The sequence below is a fragment of the Lynx canadensis genome, chromosome X, assembly GCF_007474595.2.
Source record: "Lynx canadensis isolate LIC74 chromosome X, mLynCan4.pri.v2, whole genome shotgun sequence".
Lineage (NCBI taxonomy): Eukaryota > Metazoa > Chordata > Mammalia > Carnivora > Felidae > Lynx > Lynx canadensis.
In genome coordinates, this window is record NC_044321.2 from 79,082,300 (window position 1) to 79,103,579 (window position 21,280).

At 38.1% G+C, this 21,280-nt stretch overlaps 1 protein-coding gene across 1 annotated transcript in view; it reads left to right on the plus strand.

Moving 5' to 3' along the window:
* Positions 1-21,280, plus strand: part of CENPI (centromere protein I) — a 78,896-nt gene that overhangs the window by 50,809 nt on the left and 6,807 nt on the right. The window contains exons 15-18 of the mRNA XM_032592227.1: positions 8,443-8,578; positions 9,440-9,564; positions 11,420-11,468; positions 11,600-11,818. Coding sequence (XP_032448118.1) covers positions 8,443-8,578; positions 9,440-9,564; positions 11,420-11,468; positions 11,600-11,818 — 529 coding nt within the window. The remainder of the gene's footprint in view (positions 1-8,442; positions 8,579-9,439; positions 9,565-11,419; positions 11,469-11,599; positions 11,819-21,280) is intronic.

The window sequence follows — 21,280 nt, forward strand, 5'->3', positions numbered from 1 at the left end:
CTTGTAAGGCTGTGCTCCTCAAAGTGATGTCTGGGGACCAGTAGCATCAGGATCACTGGGAACTTTTTAGAGATGCAAAGTCTCAGAATCTATCCTAGAACAACTGAAATACGCTCTGGATGTAGGGCCTAGTAATCTATGTTTTAACAAAAACTTTGATAATTTTGATGCTAGCTAAAGTTTGAGAACCACGATCATAAGGAAATTAAATGTTTAACCTCTTCAAACATCTCAGTTCTATTAAAGACACTGTGTTTGCATTTATAATCTTTCGCCAATTTGCAGTGTAAATCTTCAGGTAACCCGATAGAGGAGCCTTCCATTTCTATATTTTCTTTCAAAAATACTAAATTCCAAACAAAGAACCTCTTTTTATTTTTTTAAAGATGTTTATTTATTTATATTTTGAGAGAGAGTGAGTTCATGAGTGCGGGGGAGGGACAGAGAGAGTAGGAAGGCAGAGTCCAATGTGGGGCTTCATCCCAAAGACAATGAGATCATGGACCTGAGACAAAACCAAGAGTCTGATGCTCAACTGACCAAGCCACCTAGGCACCCCCCTAGGATCCTTTCTTTTGTTGTTGTTAAAAGGTGATTCTTTTATTTATCTATTTATTTTTAAATATGAAATTTATTGTCAAATTGGTTTCCATACAACACCCAGTGCTCATCCCAACAGGTGCCCTCCTCAATGCCCATCACCTACCCTCCCTTCCCTCCCACCACCCATCAACCCTCAGTTCTCAGTTTTTAAGAGTCTCTTATGGTTTGGCTCTCTCCCACTCTAGCCTCTTTTTTTTTTCCTTCCCCTCCTCCATGGGTTTCTGTTAAGTTTCTGAGGATCCACATAAGAGTGAAACCATATGGTATCTGTCTTTCTCTGTATGGTTTATTTCACTTAGCATCACACTCTCCAGTTCCATCCATGTTGCTACAAAAGGCCATATTTCATTCTTTCTCATTGCCAAGTAGTATTCCATTGTGTATGTAAACCACAATTTCTTTATCCATTCATCAGTTGATGGACATTTAGGCTCTTTCCATAATTTGGCCATTATTGAAAGTGCTGCTATAAACATTGGGGTACAAGTGCCCCTGTGCATCAGTACTCCTGTATCCCTTGGGTAAATCCCTGGCAGTGCTATTGCTGGGTCATAGGGTAGATCTATTTTTAATCGTTTGAGGAACCACCACACTGTTTTCCAAAGCGGCTGCACCAGTTTTCATTCCCACCAACAGTGCAAGAGGGTTCCCGTTTCTCCACATCCTCGCCAGCATTTATAGTCTTCTGATTTGTTCATTTTAGCCACTCTGACTGGCGTGAGGTGGGATCTGAGTGTGCTTTTGATTTGTATTTCCCTGATGAGGAGCAACATTGAGCATCCTTTCATGTGCCTGTTGGCCATCCGGATGTCTTCTTTAGAGAAGTGTCTATTCATGTTTTCTGCCCATTTCTTCACTGGATTATTTGTTTTTTGGGTGTGGAGTTTGGTGAGCTCTTTATAGATTTTGGATACTAGCCCTTTGTCTTATATGTCATTTGCAAATACCTTTTCCCATTCTGTCGGTTGCCTTTTAGTTTTGTTGGTTGTTTCCTTTGCTGTGCAGAAGCTTTTTATCTTCATGAGGTCCCAATAGTTCATTTTTGCTTTTAATTCCCTTGCCTTTGGGGATGTGTCAAGTAAGAAATTGTTACAGCTGAGGTCAGAGAGGTCTTTTCCTGCTTTCTCCTCTAGGGTTTGGATGGTTTCCTGTCTCACATTCAGGTCCTTTATCCATTTTGAGTTTATTTTTGTGAATGGTGTGAGAAAGTGGTCTAGTTTCAACCTTCTGCATGTTGCTGTCCAGTTCTCCCAGCACCATTTGTTAAAGAGACTGTCTTTTTTCCATTGGATATTCTTTGCTGCTTTGTCAAAGATTAGTTGGCCATCCTTTTGTGGGTCTAATTCTGGGGTTTCTATTCTCTTCCATTGGTCTATGTGTCTGGTTTTGTGCCAATACCATGCTGTCTTGATGATTGCCGCTTTGTAGTAGAGGCTAAAGTCTGGGATTGTGATGCCTCCTGCTTTGGTCTTCTTCAAAATTGCTTTGGCTATTTGGGGTCTCTTGTGGTTCCACACAAATTTTAGGATGGCTTGTTCTAGCTTCAAGAAGAATGCTGGTGCAAGTTTGATTGGGATTGCATTGATGTGTAGATTGCTTTGGGTGGTATTGACATTTTAACAATATTCTTCCAATCCATGAGCACGGAATGTTTTTCCATTTCTTTATATCTTCTTCAATTTCCTTCATAAGCTTTCTGTAGTTTTCAGCATACAGATCTTTTGCATCTTTGGTTAGGTTTATTCCTAGGTATTTTATGCTTCTTGGTGCAATTGTGAATGGGATCAGTTTCTTTGTCTTTCTGTTGTTTCATTATTAGTGTATAAGAATGCAACTGATTTCTGGACATTGATTTTGTATCCTGTGACTTTGCTGAATTCATGTATCAGTTCTAGCAGACTTTTGGTGGAGTCTATCAGGTTTTCCATGTATGATATCATGTCATCTGCAAAAAGTGAAAGCTTAACTTTATCTTTGCCAATTTTGATGCTTTTGATTTACTTTTGTTGTCTGATTGCTGATGCTAGCACTTACAACACTATGTTAAACAACAGCAGTTGTTAACATCCCAGTTTTTCCCCATTGAGGATGATATTAGTTGTGGCCTTTTCATACATGGCTTTTATGATGTTTAAGTATGTTCCTCCTACCCCAACTTTCTCGAAGGTTTTATTAAGAAAGGATGCTGAACTTTGTCAAATGCTTTTTCTGCATCGATTGACAGGATCATATGATTCTTTTCTTTTATTAATGTGATGTATCACATTTTTTGATTTGCGAATGTTGAACCAGCCCTGCATCCCAGGAATGAATCCCACTTGATCATGGTGGATAATTCTTTTTATATGCTCTTGAATTTGATTTGCTAGTATCTTATTGAGAATTTTTGCATCCATATTCATCAGGAATATTGGCCTGTAGTTCTCTTTTTTTACTGGGTCTCTGTCTGGTTTGGGAATCAAAGTAATGCTGGCTTCATAGAATGAGTCTGGAAGTTTTCCTTCCCTTTTTTTTTTTGGTACAACTTGAGAAGAATAGGTATTATCTCTGCTTTCAGTGTCTGGTAGAATTCCCCAGGGAAGCCATCTGGTTCTGGACTCTTATTTGTTAGGAGATTTTTGATAACTGATTCAATTTCTTCACTGGTTATGGGTCCGTTCAAGTTTTCTATTTTTTCCTGTTTGAATTTTGGAAGTGTGTGGGTGCTTAGGCATTTGTCCATTTCTTCCAGGTTGTCCAGTTTGTTGGTATGTAATTTTTCATAGTATTCCCTGATAATTGCTTGTATTTCTGAGGGATTGTTTGAAATAATTCCATTTTCATTCATGATTTTATCTATTTGGGTCATCTCCCTTTTCTTTTTGAGAAGCCTGGCTAGAGGTTTATCAATTTTGTTTCTTTTTTCAAAAAAACAACTCTTGGTTTTATTGATCTGCTCTACATTTTTTTTAGATTCTATATTGTTTATTTCTGCTCTGATCTTTATTATTTCTCTTCTTCTGCTGAGTTTGGGGTGTCTTCGCTGTGCTGCTTCCAGTTCCTTTAGGTGTGCTGTTAGATTTTGTATTTAGGATTTTTCTTGTTTCTTGAGATAGGCCTGGATTGCAATGCATTTTCCTCTCAGGACTGCCTTCGCTGCATCCCAAAGCATTTGGATTGTTGTCTTTTCATTTTCATTTGTTTCCATATATTTTTTAATTTCTTCTCTAATTACCTGGTTGACCCATTCATTCTTCAGTAGGGTGTTCTTTAACCTCCATGCTTTTGGAGGTTTTCCAGACTTTTTCCTGTGGTTGATTTCAAGCTTCATGGCATTGTGGTCTGAAGGTATCATGGTATGATCTCAATTCTTGTATACTTAGGCAGGGCTGTTTTGTGACCCAGTATGTGATCTATCTTGGAGAATGTTCCATGTGCATTCGAGAAGAAGTATATTCTGTTGCTTTGGGATGCAGAGTTCTAAATATATGTGTCAAGTCCATCTGATCCAATGTATCATTCAGGGCTCTTGTTTCTTTATTGATCTTGTGTCTAGATGATCTATCCATTGTTGTAAGTGCAGTGTTAAAGTCCCCTGCAATTACCACATTCTTATCAATAAGGTTGCTTATGTTTGTGAGTAATTGTTTTATATATTTTGGGGCTCCTGTATTTTGCACGTAGACATTTATACTTGTTAGCTCTTCCTGATGGATACACCCTGTAATTATTATATAATGCCCTTTTTCATCTCTTGTTACAGCCTTTAATTTAAAGTCTAGTTTGTCTGATATAAGTATGGCTACTCCAGCTTTCTTTTGACTTCCAGTAGCATGATAGATAGTTCTCCACCCCCTCACTTTCAATCTGAAGGTGTCCTCAGGTCTAAAATGAGTCTCTTGCAAACAGCAAATAGATGGGCCTTGTTTTTTTTATCCATTCTGATACCCCACGTCTTTTGGTTGGAGCATTTAGTCCATTTACATTCAGTGTTATTACAGAAAGATACGGGTTTAGAGTCATTGTGATGTCTGTAGGTTTCATGCTTGTAGTGATGTTTCTGGTACTTTGTCTCACAGGATCCCCCTTAGGATCTCTTGTAGGGCTGGTTTAGTGGTGATGAATTCCTTCAGTTTTTGTTTGGGAAGATTTTTGTCTCCTTCTATTCTAAATGACAGACTTGTTGAATAAAGGATTCTCGGCTGCATATTTTTTCTGTTCATCACGTTGAAGATTTCCTGTTATTCCTTTCTGTCCTGCCAAGTTTCAGTAGATAGATCCATCACTAGTCTTATCAGTCTCCCTTTGTATGTTAGATCGTGTTTATCCCTAGCTGCTTTCAGAATTTTCATCCTTGTATTTTGCCAGTTTCACTATGATATGTGGTGCAGAAGATCTATTCAAGTTACGTCTGAAGGGATTTCTCTTTTCCTCTTGGATTTCAATGCCTTTTTCCTTCCCCAGATCAGGGAAGTTCTCAGCTATGATTTGTTCAAGTACACCTTCAGCCCCTTTCTCTATCTCTTCCTCTTCTGGAATTCCTATGATACGGATATTGTTCCGTTTGATTGCATCACTTAGTTCTCTAATTCTTTCCTCATACTCCTGGATTTTTGTATCTCTCTTTTTCTCAGCTTCCTCTTTCTCCATAATTTTATCTTCCAATTCACCTATTCTCTCCTCTGCCTCTTCAATCCAAGTGTGGTCACCTCCATTTTATTTTGCACCTCATTTATAGCATTTTTTAGCTCCTCATGACTAATTTCTTAGTCCCTTGATCTCTGTAGCAATAGATTCTCTGCTGTCCTCTATACTTTTTTCAAGCCCAGTGATTAATTTTATGACTATTATTCTAAATTCTTGTTGCATTATATTGCTTAAATTGTTTTTGATCAATTCGTTAGCTGTCGCTATTTCCTAGAGTTTCTTTTGAGGCGAATTCTTCCGTTTCCTCATTCTGGATAGTCCTTGGGGTGGCGCGGAACTGCAGGGCACTTCCCTTGTGCTATTTGGAGTAACTTGTGTTGGTGGGTTGGGGACAGTCAGACCCAATGTCTGTCCCCAACCCACCAATGGGGCCACAGTCAGACTGCTATGTACCTTATCTTCCCCTCTCCCAGGGGCAGGACTCACTGTGGAGTGGTGTGGCCCCTGTCTGGGCTACCTGCACACTGCCAGGCTTGTGGAGTTGCTTTCATGGGATCTGGCGTATTAGCCGTCATGGATCCGCAGGGTGCACAGGGGTGGGAGGGGCAGGCTTAGCTGGCTTTGCCGCTGGTGGTCCCCTGCAGGAGGTGCCCTGCAGCACTGGGAGGGAGGCAGGCAGACCTTTGGAGGGATGGATCCAGAGGAGCACAGCGTTGGGTGTTTGCGTGGTGCAAGCAAGTTTGGTGCCGTGAACTGGTTCCCTTTGGGATTTCAGCTGGGGGATGGGAGAGGGAGATGGCGCTGTCCAGCACCTTTGTTCCCCACCGAGCTGAGCTCTGTCTTCCAGGGCTCAACACCTACACCTCTCCCTCCTGGCGTCCTCTCACCCTCCCTACTCTCTGAGAGCAGAGCTGTTGACTTTTAAGTTCCAGGTGTTAAGTCCCGCTGGCTGTCAGAACTCACACAGTCTGGCCCCTCCGCTTTTGCAAGCCAGACTCGGGGATTCCACCTTGCCGGGCGGGCTGCCCCTCCACCACCCTGGCTCCCTCCTGCAGTCCGTGTAGCGTGCACTGTCTCTCTGCCCTTTGTACCCTCTTCCGTGGGCCCCTAGGATCCTTTTTAAACTAGTGTCATAAATTTCGTCAGGGCAGTTAAAAAGGAGTTTTCTAAAAGTCTTAAACAAATGGACATAAGTGTAGATAACTTAAGTGTCATAATACCACTTGGCATTGTATAATATAGCTCTTATGCTCTCAGTAACTCCTTCTATTTGGCAATATGGATATAATGCCATGTCCCTCTCATATGACCATATGCCACATGACTGTCAAAGCGGGAGTAAATTGTAGTTGTAGATCATAAGGAGGGAAGGGTAGGAAGCCATTCTCAGCAGTGGTTCTCCATTGGGCGTTTTTGGTTGGCACTGTGAATGGGAAGAGGGTGCTACCATTATTTAGTGAGTGGTAGCCAAGGATGGTAAACATGTTGCTGTGTGTGGGGAGTAGGATGCAGTCCTGAACAGAATATTGTTTCATCTAAAGTGCCTCGGGGCGCCTGGGTGGCTCAGTCGGCTGGGTGGCCGACTTCGGCTCAGGTCACGATGTCACGGTCCGTGAGTTTGAGCCCCGCATCCGGCTCTGGGCTGATGGCTCAGAGCCTGGAGCCTTCTTCCGATTCTGTGTCTCCTTCTTTCTCTGCCCCTCCCCCGTTCATGCTGTGTCTCTCTCTGTCTCAAAAATAAATAAACGTTAAAAAAAATTTTTTTTAAGTGCCTCTGTGTCCTGTGGAGAAGCACTTCAAAGTGTGCTGTTGTGAGCAATCATCATTGCTCAAATTATTTCAGAAACATTTGCCAGGTGCTGCCAAAAATCATAGTTAAAATATAGTTTGCAAATAGCCAGTTGACAGTATGGATGCCCACCTTTGTGAATGGTCTCCTGATCTTTTCCCTGTTCACTCTGACACTGATCCATCAGTGGGTGGTGGTAGAGTCATAATCATTTCTCAGGCTCTAAGACTATCTGCCGTTCTTTATTTCTTGTGCATAACCATTGTTGGCCACCTAGATCAGAGGGTAAAGGTATGAAATCACATTTGTAAGTCTTTTCCTAGTCCACTCAACAGTGGATTGAAGAACAGGGTGAGTGGATAGATCAATTGAACTTGTTATTCCCTTTTTTCTTGAGATTTTTTTTTTTTGTGATTTTTTTTTTTTTGAAGAGAGAGAGTGAATGCATGCACAAGGTCCAGGGGAGGGGGTGCCACAGTCGGTTAAGCTTTTGCCTTCAGCTCAGGTCATGATGTCATTGTTCTTGGGTTCGAGCCCCACATTGGGCTCTGTGTTGATGGCTCAGAGCCTGGAGCCTGCTTTGGATTCTGTGTCTCCCTCTCTTTCTGCTCCTCCCTGCTCAGGCTGTGTCTTTATCTCTCTCTCTCTCTCTCTCTCTCTCTCTCAAAACTAACCAAGCATTAAAAAAAATTTTAAGTTAATATTTAAAAAAAAAAAGTGTGAGAAAGAGAGGTAGCAGAGGTGGGTGGGGGAGAGAGAGAGAGAGAAGTGAAATCAGGAGTCAGTGTTTAAGTGTGATTTAAAGAGACACAGTTTGGGGCACCTGGCTGGCTAAGTCAGTAGAGCCTGCAACTCTTGGTCTTGGAGTTGTGAGTTCAAGCCCCATGTTCGGTGTAGAGATTACTTAAAAATAAAATCTTAAAAAAAATAAAGAGACACAGTTTATTGATTTGGGAAGGATATAATATAACCACATTTGGTTATTACTGGAAGAAAGATGCCAAAAATTATACTAATTCAGTTTTAGGATTGAATTGAATTCCAGTTAAAGTGAAATTAGTTTTAATAGCATTTCAACTCAGGAATTCAGGTAAAACTGAGTCTTGGTTTGTATACTTAGAAACTAATTTGCTGAATTCTGTGGTTCCTGGACATCTAAAGTCTGTCTGGAGCTTAATCTTTTTTCTCTGATGTTTACTAGTAGAGTAGTTGCTGGGCATGTTCTGTGAATTTATCTTAATGGTTCCCTGGAGCACTGTGTAGTTTTATTCTGTAGTTTAAAAAAAACCTAAATTATACATTGGAGCACTGATCATTTTCTGAAATCCTTAAAAAACTTTTTGCTGTATATTATTTAACTTTAGCTTGGAAATTGTGAAGACTTTTGCTAATGTGGGTCTGAGTGTCATGGTTTCTTATTGCAGGGATACCACTTTAGGTGGATCCGTGAACACTGTGTCTGAACTGATTGACTACGTAGGGTGGCTGTCCACTACTGCAATGCGCTTGGAAAGCAACAATACTTTCTTACTGCACTTTATTTTGGATTTCTATGAGAAGGTAGTACACATCCCATATTGTCTATTTTGATTTTTGTGTTGGCTGTCTGCTTTACTGGTCTATTATTTAAATTTTATGTACAACTATTAAGTTGGACTGTGACTATGTTTAACACAGTTAAAATAAGCTTCTTATTTTGAAGTTCATGATTAGATTCTCACCTGAATAACTGATTTTCATAAAATGGAGAAACAAATGGTTTTGGTGAAAAGTTCAGGTACTGCTTTAATAGACATTCCCCTGAAGAATGCTGACCCTTGGCAGAAGTCTGTCTATAGCATCACTTTTTACTCATTCATTGTACATTCCAAACTCCTGGCAAAACCCAAAAAATACCCTGTTGTTTCTTCATATATCCACTTCTACCTTTCAAAACATCTATGATTATGGTCTTCTTATATTTTGTAGTATTTGATGTGGACAAAACTATTATCCTGGAAGTACCTACTAATCTCAGTTTTCTTGGCTTCCTCCCTGCACTAATTGTCTTGTGCTATATATTTTAGAAGCATGCTCATTTTCCATGTTGATAGCTAACTAATAAGATAAATCACTATTAATAGGACTTAATACTCCCTTAAGGACTCCCTTCTCCTCTCTTCACAACTTAAAGCCCTCTCCCCAGGAAAAAATGGAATATTTTAGTAATGACATTGTAGAAATAATCCTCTATGGCAAGTTTGATGTTTAGTGAGGTACATTTTTAAGCAGGCTGTGATTACCTATTCAATTTATGAGTCAGGCAGACCCAAATCTGATGTTCTATTATTGCTTATTCTCTATTCATAAATCTTTGGGTGAACTTGGTTGAGGGGTTCTGGGAAATAATCTGTATACTGATGTTATCATTCTTCCCAAAAGGTATGTGACATATATGTAAATTATAACCTTCCACTAGTGGTATTGTTTCCTCCGGGGATCTTCTATCCTGCTCTCCTCAGCCTAGATTCCAGTATCCTGAACCAGCTGTGTTATATCATGGACAGGTACAAAACATTTTTACTGTTTTATATAAATTAACACATCATACTTCTATCTTTGTTTTTCAACTATACAATAAATTATAATGTATACCCTGTAATATATTGTATACAATAAAATATTAAAGACAATAAAACTATTTTTATTTCCTGCCAGAACCTATTGAAATAGGAAACATGTCTTTCTTTTGGTAATGACCTTCTAATATGGGACTATTTTAACTGTGTTTTTGAAATGTCACCATGGGGGATATGGTTTTAAAAAATTCATAGTTAATGGTAATAAAAGGCACAGCATGAATAATATAGTCAGTGATATTGTAATAGCATTGTATGGTGACAGCTACAGTGGTAGACATAGCATAAGGTATATACTTGTCAAATCACTGTGTGGTACATTTGAAACTAATGTAACATTGTGTGTCAGCCACACTCAAATTTTAAAAATTAAAAAAAAAAAACATTCTTAGTTAACAAATCTTTTGTGCAGTGGTACTGGTGCCCTCAGCATTGTCCATTCTCATTGCTGTGTCCTAAAGAAAAATTAGTTAGTTGCTGACAACTAGTTTAGTTCTATGTAGTATCTCTGGTAAAAAGAACATCTTTAGGGCACTTGGGTGGCTCAGTTGGTTAAGCGTCCAGCTCTTGATTTTGGCTAAGGTCATGATCTCACTGTTTGTGAGTTGAAGCCCCGCATCAGGCTCTGTGCTGACAGTGTGGAGCCTGCTTGGGATTCTCTCTCTTCCCTCTCTCTCTGCCCCTACCCTGCTTTCCATCTCTCTCAAAATAAATAAATAAACTTTAAAAGAAGTGAACATTTTCTGGTAGATGAGGGGAGCTATTGCCAATTATATGAAACTGTAAGAGGAGTTTCTGATCCCCTCTAATTCTTTCACTTACAGACTGAAATTACTCTTTTTATTTTTTAAATGTTTATTTATTTATTTTGAGAGAGAGAGAGCACGCATGTGAGCAAGGGAGGGGTGGAGAGAGAGGTAGAGAATCCCAAGCAGGCTCTGGCCCTTCAGTGCAGAGCCTGATGTGGGGCTTGATCCCACCAACTGTGAGGTCATGACCTGAGCTGAAATCAATAGTCGGACGCTTAACCGACAGCCACCCAGGTGCCCCTGAAATTTCTCTTTTAGTCCACAATTGTCGTAGACCCCTTTGGCATAACTTTAAGGATTACACCAAGGTTAGAATGTTTATAAACTAATTAATAATTGTTCCCAGGCAAGAAAAAAATAAATTTATAAGTTTCCCGTTTATCCTTTCTACTGTACCTTTTTTCTACATTAAGAGAACATGTTTTATATCAGTGACTGCTCTTGAGCCTCTATTAATTTTTTATAGTGAAACATTAAAAGTATTTCCTTCATTGGTTTTTCTTTTTTGTTCAGGCAGCTAAAATTTACATATAGTTAAGTGCATATCTTAAATGTACAACTCAATATTTGAGCCTCTATTAACTTTTATCTTTAAGAGGAGTGTAGCACAGAAGAATAAAAACCTTAACTAGGCAGCTGGGTATTTGTGTATGTCACATCTGCATATATTTACATTTAAAATGGACACTTTTGGGGTACCTGGGTGGATCAGTTGGTTAAGCGGCTGACTTTGGCTCAGGTCATGACCTCATGGTTCATGGGTTTGAGCCCCACGTCAGGCTCCATGCGGACAGCTCAGAGCCTGGAGCCTGCTTTGGATTCTGTGTCTCCCTCTCTCTCTGCTCCTTCCCCATTCACGCTCTGTCTCTCTCTCAAAAATAAATAAACATTAAAAAAATTTTAATGTACACTTTTATGTTTACACATTTCAAAAGCATTCAATGTTCAAAATTTCATTCTGTTCTCCATTTTAGGTATCGTAAAAATTTGACTGCTGCAAAGAAAAATGAGTTGCTACAAAAGGTATAGATGACAAAGCTCTGTATTAAATCACCATTGTTGAAAAATTGAGTTTGGATATATATGATCTATTGGGAATAAGAAGGAAAGGAAGAAAAGATTATAATGAGAATATTTCTTTTCTTTCCCAACAGACAAAATCAGAGTTCAATTTCAGCACCAAGACCTATAGAGAATTTAATCACTATTTGACAGTGATGGTTGGTTGCCTGTGGACGTCCAAACCTTTCCAGAAAGGATTGTATATTGACCATGAAGTCATAGAAAAAGCTGGAGTAGCAGAGTATAAAAGCAGTTTAAATTTAGTTCATCACCCAGCTCTATTGAGTTATACAGTTTCCTTTCTGCTCCAGGTAAGGACATTTAAAGGATTTTTAGATTTTATATAGGAGTGCTATAATGGCAGAAATAGGAAATGCAATAAATTGTGTCTGAATTGTAAGACATGTTCATTCATTCCTTTTTTGGTGTCAGCTCGATTTTTGGACATTGTGCTAGGTTCTGGAGGTTCAAAGTTAATTTAAGTAAGTTTCTATCCTCCCAAGGAGGATTATCCTCCAGGCTTGGGCTTGTGGCAAAGACAGACTTGTAAACATTATTACAATATAGTGAGGTGAAATGAGAAAAAGGTACCGTTGTGAGAAAGATGGGGGAGTGATTGTTAGTTCAGTTCTACTTGGGTAGAGATGGTACCAGGTAAGAAATGACTGTGAAGAAGTGGAAACTCTCATAAAATCCTTCTAGACAAGATGGAAATGTAGGCTACACTAAAGACTGCTGATCTGATGGCTGTCACTGTGCTGGCAGGGAGGGGGTCCAGTCTTCTTAGGACTTTATCAGCCTTGTCATTTTCACCACTATCAGTGACTTGAGAAATTCAAATGGTGTGCATATCAAATGTGTAAATGACACAATATGATGGGATTACAGATACACTGATAGAATCTAAATTCAGAATTCCCTTAACCGATTGGAACACTGAGAAATCTAATAAGATGGAAAAGAAATGTACAGGAGGGGGGAGATATTTATTGAATAAATGCTTAATATATGCATGTAATGAATCAGGCAGTGTGGTAAACAAGACACATCTGGGTGTTGTCCTCAGTGTTTGCGGTCTAGATAGGGTGGTGGTCATTAAATAGACATCTTAGAATAAAGAATGATGAGTAATATAGGGAAAATACAGAGGACATTGAAAAAAATATACAGGGGTACTAACCCAGTTCAGGCTTTACAGAAGTGGTGCCAGTCAGAGCTTTGAGTGATGAGCATGATCTTGCCAAGATGGAGAAGTATTTGAAGAAAAATGCAAAGATAGATAAGGGGTCAGTAGACTTTTTCCATTAGAGGCCCAGATTGTAAATATTTTAGGCTTTGCAGGCCATGTTGTCTCAATCAAGACTACTCAGCCTTGTCATTGTAGCATGAAAGTAGCAATAGACAGTAGGTAAACAAATGGGCTGAGTTGTGTTCTAATGAAAATTTATTTACAGAAACAGGCATTGGGTTGGATGTGAGACCTGGGCCGTGGTTTGCTGACCCCCTCTTTAGAGCTTACCACGTTTGGGGAACTTAAGTAGAATTGTAGGGCTTGAGCAGGGATTCTCCCTTAACTGAGAAGAAGTACCCAGGGTGCTTTTCTAAAGTATACATCCTTGATGCTCCCACCCTGAGATTCTGATCTAATAACAATGTGGTGACATCCAGAATCTGCTTTTTTAATATAATTGTTGTGATATACAACCAGGGTTGAGAACCACTAGTTTAGACTGTAGCATTATAGGATATGAGGTTTTGAAGTGTAGTCAAGGACCAGATGGTGAAAAAATTAGTATGTAGGCCTTCAGAAACATATTGAATGATTTCAGTATTTGAATTAAAATTATATTTTTATACCACAATTTCTTTATCCATTCATCAGTTGATGGACATTTAGGCTCTTTCCATAATTTGGCTATTGTTGAGAGTGCTGCTATGAACATTGGGGTACAAGTGCCCCTATGCATCAGTACTCCTGTATCCCTTGGATAAATTCCTAGCAGTGCTATTGCTGGGTCATAGGGATCCTGAGAAACTTAACAGGAACCCATGGGGGAGGGGAAGGAAAAAAAAAAAAAAAGGTTAGAGTGGGAGAGAGCCAAAGCATAAGAGACTGTTAAAAACTGAGAACAAACTGAGGGTTGATGGGGGGTGGGAGGGAGGGGAGGGTGGGTGATGGGTATTGAGGAGGGCACCTTTTGGGATGAGCACTGGGTGTTGTATGGAAACCAATTTGTCAATAAATTTCATAAAAAAAAAAATAAAATAAAAAGCTGTATATACTTAACGTAAAAAAAAAATAAATAAAATTATATTTTTAAGTACATAGAGGGATTTCAGAGGTGTATAGTTTAGTGATTTTCTGATATTCGTTCTTCTCTTTCTGTTTTTCTCATCTTCATAATAATTTGTCTGATTTATCATATATATATATATAAACTTGTTTCAAATTCATAGTATTTATATTACTATTAATAATGAGACTACTGGATGAAATTTGAAATAATTTTAGTTCTTTTTGCTTCTGGACTAAATCCTACTAAAACTGTACAGAGCATGTACTGTATTTTATATACATTTAGGTATATTTGTTTCAGTTTCTTTTCATGCTTTAGAGGTTACTTTTAACATAGAATATGTAAAACATTTACCTAGTTCCAAATATAAACTGTCGAAATGTCTCTTCCATCCTTGTCTCCTTCTTCTTCTCTCTTCTTTGTCTTTAGGTAGCCATTTTTATTGCTTCTTGTTTTAACCATCCAGTGTTTCCTTTCTTTAACTTAGTAAACATTGTTTTATAATTTATCTGATAATTCCAGTATCAGAAGTGTTTGTGTGTACTGCTTGCCTCCTTTTTCTGCTGCTTCTTCCTCATATTGCTTAATTTCTTTGTGTGTCTGGTTATCTTTGGCCATGTGCTGGATACCTGGAATATTATCTGTAGAAGGAATCAGATTAGAGTGAGATCTTCCTGTAGAGAGAACTTTCATTTACTTCCATAGATACCTAGGAGTGCTCTTTGTCTGGGACTACCCTAATCCAAGTACTATGCCTAAGGTTCCCTTGATCATAGGTGGATAGACCAGCCTTTGAGAAGGCGAATTTACTTCTGATGAACTCTTACCTTGAAGGTATAGCCTTTTGGGTCTCTAGTTTAAATTGGGGGTTGGGTTATAAGACTTCCTACTTTGGCAGAACCTGCTTTGACTTTAGTTACCTTTGCCCTTTGAAGCTGTGGAAGAAAAGCCAAGAGCGACTTTGAGAATGAGGTTTACCCATCTGGCTTCTCACGTTCTAGATACTGGCTTACCTTTCCATAGATTTTGGCATTCCTTACCATAGCATTAGGTCTTTGTTACTTTTTTTTACAAAACTTTTTTCATGTTGTAAATTTCAAACATACACAAGTAGAGAGAATAGGAAAATAAATCCCCACATGCCCATCACCCAGTTCAGTCTCTACTCCCAACCAGTTTTAACCCTCTCACCCCACCCAGTTACTTTGAAGCAAATACCAAATATTATACAATTTTGCTGTAAATACTTCATTATATACCTCTAAAAGATAGGGCACTTTAAAAAAATTAGTCTTTTTAAAAAAATTTTTTTTTTCAACGTTTATTTATTTTTGGGACAGAGAGAGACAGAGCATGAACGGGGGAGGGACAGAGAGAGAGGGAGACACAGAATCGGAAACAGGCTCCAGGCTCTGAGCCATCAGCCCAGAGCCCGACGCGGGGCTCGAACTCAAGGACCACGAGATCGTGACCTGGCTGAAGTCGGACGCTTAACCGACTGCGCCACCCAGGCGCCCCAAAAAATTAGTCTTTTTAAAACAGCTTTATTAAGATATAATTCAAATACAGTATAATCCACACATTTAAAGTATACAGTTCAATGGCTTTTAGATTATTCACAGAGCTTTGCCTTCATGACAATATATTTTATAATATTTTTATTATCCTGGAAAGAAAATCTACACCCCTTAGCTGTCACTTCTGTCTCCCCATTCCCTGCCCCCATCCTAGGCAAATACTAATCTATTTTTATATCTATGTAGATTCACTTATTCTGGAATTTCATAAAAATAAACTCATAAAATATATGTTATTTTGTGACTGGTTTCTTTTACTTAGCATAATGTTTTCAAGGTTTATCTATGGCATAGCATGTATCAGTATTTCATTTGTTTTTATTGCCAGATAATATATTTTTGGGGCAGATATATTTCATTTTGCTTATCCCTTAGTTGATGGACTTTTGGGTTATTTCCACTTTTTAGCTATTGTGAATGATGTTTCTATAAGGATTTGTATACAAGGTTTTGTGTGAACATGTTTTCATTTCTCTTGGGGATATACTTAGAGGTGGGAACGCTGGATTATATGGTATAATCCATGTTTAATTATTGGAGGAACTTCCAGACTGTTTTTGAAAGTAGCTGTACCATTTTGCATTTGTACCAACAGTGTGTGAGGGTTCTATTTTCCCCATATCTTCCCCAAGACTTGTTATTCTTTTTTTTTATTCTAGCCATCCTAGAGGGTGTGATACAGTACCATATTGTGGTTTCAGTTTTTATTTCCCTGATAGCTCTTTATGTTCAGCACCTTTTTATGTGCTTATTGCCCATTGCCCATTATATATTTTCTTTGGAAAAAGGTCTGTTCAGACCTTTTACCCATTTTTTAAAGTTTATTTATTTTGAGAGAAAGAGAGAATGAACAAGTGAAGGGCAGAGAGAGAGGGGGACAGATGATGTGCAGCGGGATCTGTGCTGACAGCAGAGAGCGAGATGCAGGGCTCGAACTCAAGAACCATGAGATTGTGACCTAAGCCAAAATCAAGAGTCAGACCATTTTTTGGTTTACTTTTACTTTAAATTAGTTTATTCTGGGGGCGCCTGGGTGGCTCAGTCAGTTAAACGTGTGACTTCGGCTTAGGTCATGATCTCCCGGTCTGTGGGTTCGAGCCCTGCAAAGGGCACTGTGCTGACAGCTCAGAGCCTGGAGCGTGCTTCAGATTCTGGGTTTCCCTCTTTCTCTGCCCCTCCCCCACTTGTGCTCTGTCTCTCTCTCTCTCTCAAAGATAAATGAACATTTAGAAAAATAAAAAATAAGTTAGTTTATTTTTAATGTATTTGTTTTATTGTTATCGACTCATTGAGAATCATTTCTATATTCTAAATTACTTATCAGAGAAATGATTTATAAAAGTTTTCTATTCTGTGAGTTGTCTTTTCATTGTTGCTATCTTTTGAAGGACAAAAGTTTTTAATTTTGTTGAACTTTTAATTTATGAATTTTTTTCCTTTATCATTTGTGCTTTTGAAAACTGACTTTGTATGTCCTTGTCTCCCCAGCACCTGGCAACCACCATTCTGCTCTCAATTTCTAGGAGTATGTTTGTTTATTTATTTATATGTTTATTTTTGAGAGAGAGTGAGCACGAGTGGGGGAGGTGCAGAGAGAGAAAGGGAAACCGAGCATCTGAAGCGGGCTCCATACTGGCAGCAGAGAGATCATGACCTGATCCGAAGTTGGATGCTCAACCAACTGAGCCACCCGGGTGTCCCAAGTTTGATTATTTTAGATTCACCATATAAGTGGTACCATGTAATATTTGTCCTTCTGTGTTTAGCTTATTTCACCTAGCATAATTTCCTTCAGGTTTATCCATGTTGTCATAAATGGCAGGATTTCTTCCTTTTTTTAATTAAAAATTTTTTATAGATTTTTTAATTTTTAATTTTTCTTTCTATAATTTATTTGTTTTTTTAAATTTATACCCAAGGTAGTTAGCACATGGTGCCACAATGATTTCAGGAGTAGATTCCTTAAGCCCCTCCCTTTCCCATTTAGCCAATCCCCCCTGTACAACCCCTCCAGCAACCCTCTGTTCTCTATATTTAAGAGTCTCATGTTTTGTCCCCCTCCCTGTTTTTATATTATTTTTGCTTCCCTTCCCTTATGCTCATCTGTTTTGTATCTTAAAGTCCTCATATGAGTGAAGTCATATGATATTTGTCTTTCTGTGACTGGCTAATTTTGCTTAGCATAATACCCTCTAGTTCCATCCACGTAGGTGCAAATGGCAAGATTTCATTCTTTTTGATTGCCAGGTAATACTCCATTGTATATATATACCACATCTTCTTTATCTGTATATATGCCACATCTTCTTTATCCATTCATCCATTGATGGACATTTGGGCTCTTTCCATACTTTGGCTATTGTTGATAGTGCTGCTATAAACATTGGGGTGCATGTTACCTAGTGGTGCAATACCTAGTGGTGCAATACCTAGTGGTGCAATTGCTGGGTCATAGGCTATTTCTATTTTTAATTTTTTGAGGAATTTCTATACTGTTTTCCAGAGTGGCCACACCAGTTTGCATTCCCACCAGCAGTGCAAAAGATCCTCTTTCTCTACATCCTCGCCAACATCTGTTGTTGCCTGAGTTGTTAATGTTAGCCATTCTGACAGGTGTGAGGTGGTATCTCATTGTGGTTTTGATTTGTATTTCCCTGATGATGAGTGACGTTGAGCATTTTTTCATGTGTCGGTTGGCCATCTGGATGTCTTTGGAGAAGTGTCTATTCATGTCTTTTTCCCATTTCTTCACTGGCTTATTTGTTTTTTGGGTGTTGAGTTGAGTAAATTCTTTATAAATTTTGGATACTAACCCTTTATCTGATAGGTCATTTGTAAATATCTTCTCCCATTCTGTCACTTGCCGTTTAGTTTTGCTGATTGTTTCCTTCGCTGTGCAGAAGGTTTTTATTTTGATGAAGTCCCAGTAGTTCGTTTTTGCTTTGGTTTTCCTCACTGCCGGAGACGTGTTGAGTAAGAAGTTGCTGCAGCCAAGGTCAAAGAGGTTTTTGCCAGTTTTTTCCTCTAGGATTTTGATGTCGTCCTGTCTTACATTTAGGTCTTTCATCCATTTTGAGTTTGTTTTTGTAAGTGGTGTAAGGTAGGGGTCCAATTTCATTCTTTTGCATATGGATACCCAGTTTTCCCAGCACCATTTATTGGAGAGACTCTCCTTTCCCAAGTGTGTATTCTTGGCACCCTTGTAATTTCTGAGCTCTGTTCTGTTCCATTGGTTTGTGTCTGTTTTTATACAAGTACCATATTGTTTTGATTACTGAGGCTTTGATATATATTTTGAAATCAGGAAGTATGATTTCTCTAGCTTTGTTATTCTTGCTGAAAATTCTTTTGACTATTCAGGGTCTTTTATAGTTCTCTATGAATTTCATAGTTTTTTTTTTCTTTCTGTAAAGAATGCCATTAGGATTTTGGTAGGGATTGCATTGAATCTTTGAATCTGCATGTTACTTTGGCTAGTATGTATATTTTACCAATATTAATTCTCAGAATCTGTGAACACAGGATGTCTTTCAAACATTTTTACATATATTTTCATTTCTTATATTGGTGTTTTATAGTTTCTCAGTGTATAAGTCTTTCATATCCTTTGGTTAAGTTTATTCCTAAATATTTCATTCTTTTGAAAACTATTATAAATAGGATTTTCTTAATTTCCTTTTTGGATAATTGGTTGTTAGTGTATTGTTTGTGCTTTTGATGTCATAGCTCAGAAATCACTGCCTAACCCAAGATCATGAATTTATTCCCATGTTTTGTGTATGAGTTTTATAATTTTAGCTCTTATATTTAGATTTTTTAGATTAAAAATTGTGATTTTTTTTAGATTAAAAAATTGTGTTAATTTTTGCATAGGATGTGATACAGGTATCTAACTCTATTTTTTGGCATGTGGTGCTTCAGTTTTCCTAACACCATTTGTTGAAAAGACTTCTTTTCCTTTAAAATTTTTTTAACATTTATTATTGAGAGACAGGGCATGAGCATGAGAGGTGCAGAGAGAGAGAGAGAGAGAGAGAGAGAGAGAGAGACAGAATCTGAAGCAGGTTACAGTTTACAAAATGTTACATTAGTTTCAGTTGTACAACATAGTGATTCAGTCTTTCTATACATTATGCTATGCTCATCACAAGTGTTGCTACCATGTGTCACCATATAATGCTGTACCTTTTATTTCCATGACTTAATTCATTTGATAACTGGAAGCCTGTATATCCCACTCCCCACCACTCATTTTGCTTATCCCTCATACTCCCCCTTCCTTCTGGCAGCCATCAGTTCTCTGTATTTATAGGTCTAATTCTGCTTTTTGTTTGTTTGTTCATTTGTTTAGTTTTTTAGATTCAACATGAGTGAAATATGGTATTTGTTTTTCTCAGTCTGACTTATTTAATTTAGCATAATACGCTCTAGATCCACCCATGTCTGTTTGCTCTTTGATGGATATTTGGATTACTTTCCACTTTTGGCTCTTGAAAATAATGCTGCTATGAACATGGCTATAAAATTGTATGTTCAAGTCCTTGCTTTCAGTTCTTTTGGGTATATAGCCAGAAGTGGAATTGCTGGATCATATGGTAATTCTATTTATATTTTTTTGAAGAAACACTGTGTTTTCCATAGGTGTTTCCATATTAATTTTATATTCATACCAGCAGGGCACATGGGTTCCAATTTCTCCATGTCCTCACCAACACTTCTTATTTTCCCTTTTTTCTTTAATAGCCATCCTATGAATGTGAAGTGGTACCTCATTGTGGTTTTGATTCTCATTTCCCTAATGACTAGTATGTAGAGCATCTTTTCCTGTGTTCATTGGTCATTTGTATATCTTCTTTGGAGGAGTGTCTATTCAAGTCCCTTGCCCATTTTTTCAAATCAAGTTATTTATTTTTTTGTTGTTGAGTTGTATGAGTTCTTTATATAAAAAGTCTGGGGGTGCCTGAGTGGCTCAGTTGGTTAAACATCTGGCTCTTGATCTCGACTCAGGTCATGATCTCATGGCCTGTGATATTGAGCTCCGTGTCAGGCTCTGCACTGACAGCATGGAGCTTGCTTGGGATTCTCACTCTCTCTCTCTCTGCCCCTGCCCCCACTCATATCACATGCTGTCTTTCTCAAAATAAATAAACTTTTAAAAAAGGTAATAAAAATTAAAAATCTGGATATTTACCCCTTATCAGATAAATGATTTACAAAATATCTCCCCATTCTATAGGTTGCCTTTTCATTCTTTTAATTGTGCTGTTAATATATAGAAGTTTTCAAGTTTAAGGTAGCCCCATTTGCCTTTTTTTCTGTTTTTGCTTTTGTTGCCTGTACTTTCAGTGTCATATCCAAGACATCATTACATAATCCAATGTCATAAAGCTTTCCTCCTATGTCTTCTTCTAGGGATTTTATAGTTTTAAGTCTTATGTGTAGGTTTATAATTCATTTTGAATTAATTATTGTATATGGTATAAAGTAAGTGGTCACCTCTATTCTTCTGCTTGTGTATATCTGGTTTTCCCAGCACTATTTGTTGGAGAGACTGTTCTTTCCCCTTTAAATGATTTTGAAACCTTTTTCAAAGATAATTTGACCATATTCTACATGAGGGTTTATTTCTCAGCTCTCTGTTCTGTTCCACTGGTATATAGGTCTGTCTTCATGCCAGTACCATACTGTTTTAATTACTGTAACTTTGGAGTAAGTTTTGGAATTAGGAAGTCTGAGACTCCTATGGGTCCACTTAAATGCAGAATTTTTTTCTTTCTCTTTTTTTCTTTTTTTAATTAAAAAAATTTAACATTTATTTATTCTTGAGAGAGAGAGAACGTGAGTGGGGGAGAGGCAGAGAGAGGGAGACAGAAGATCCAAAGCAGATTCTGCTCTGTGA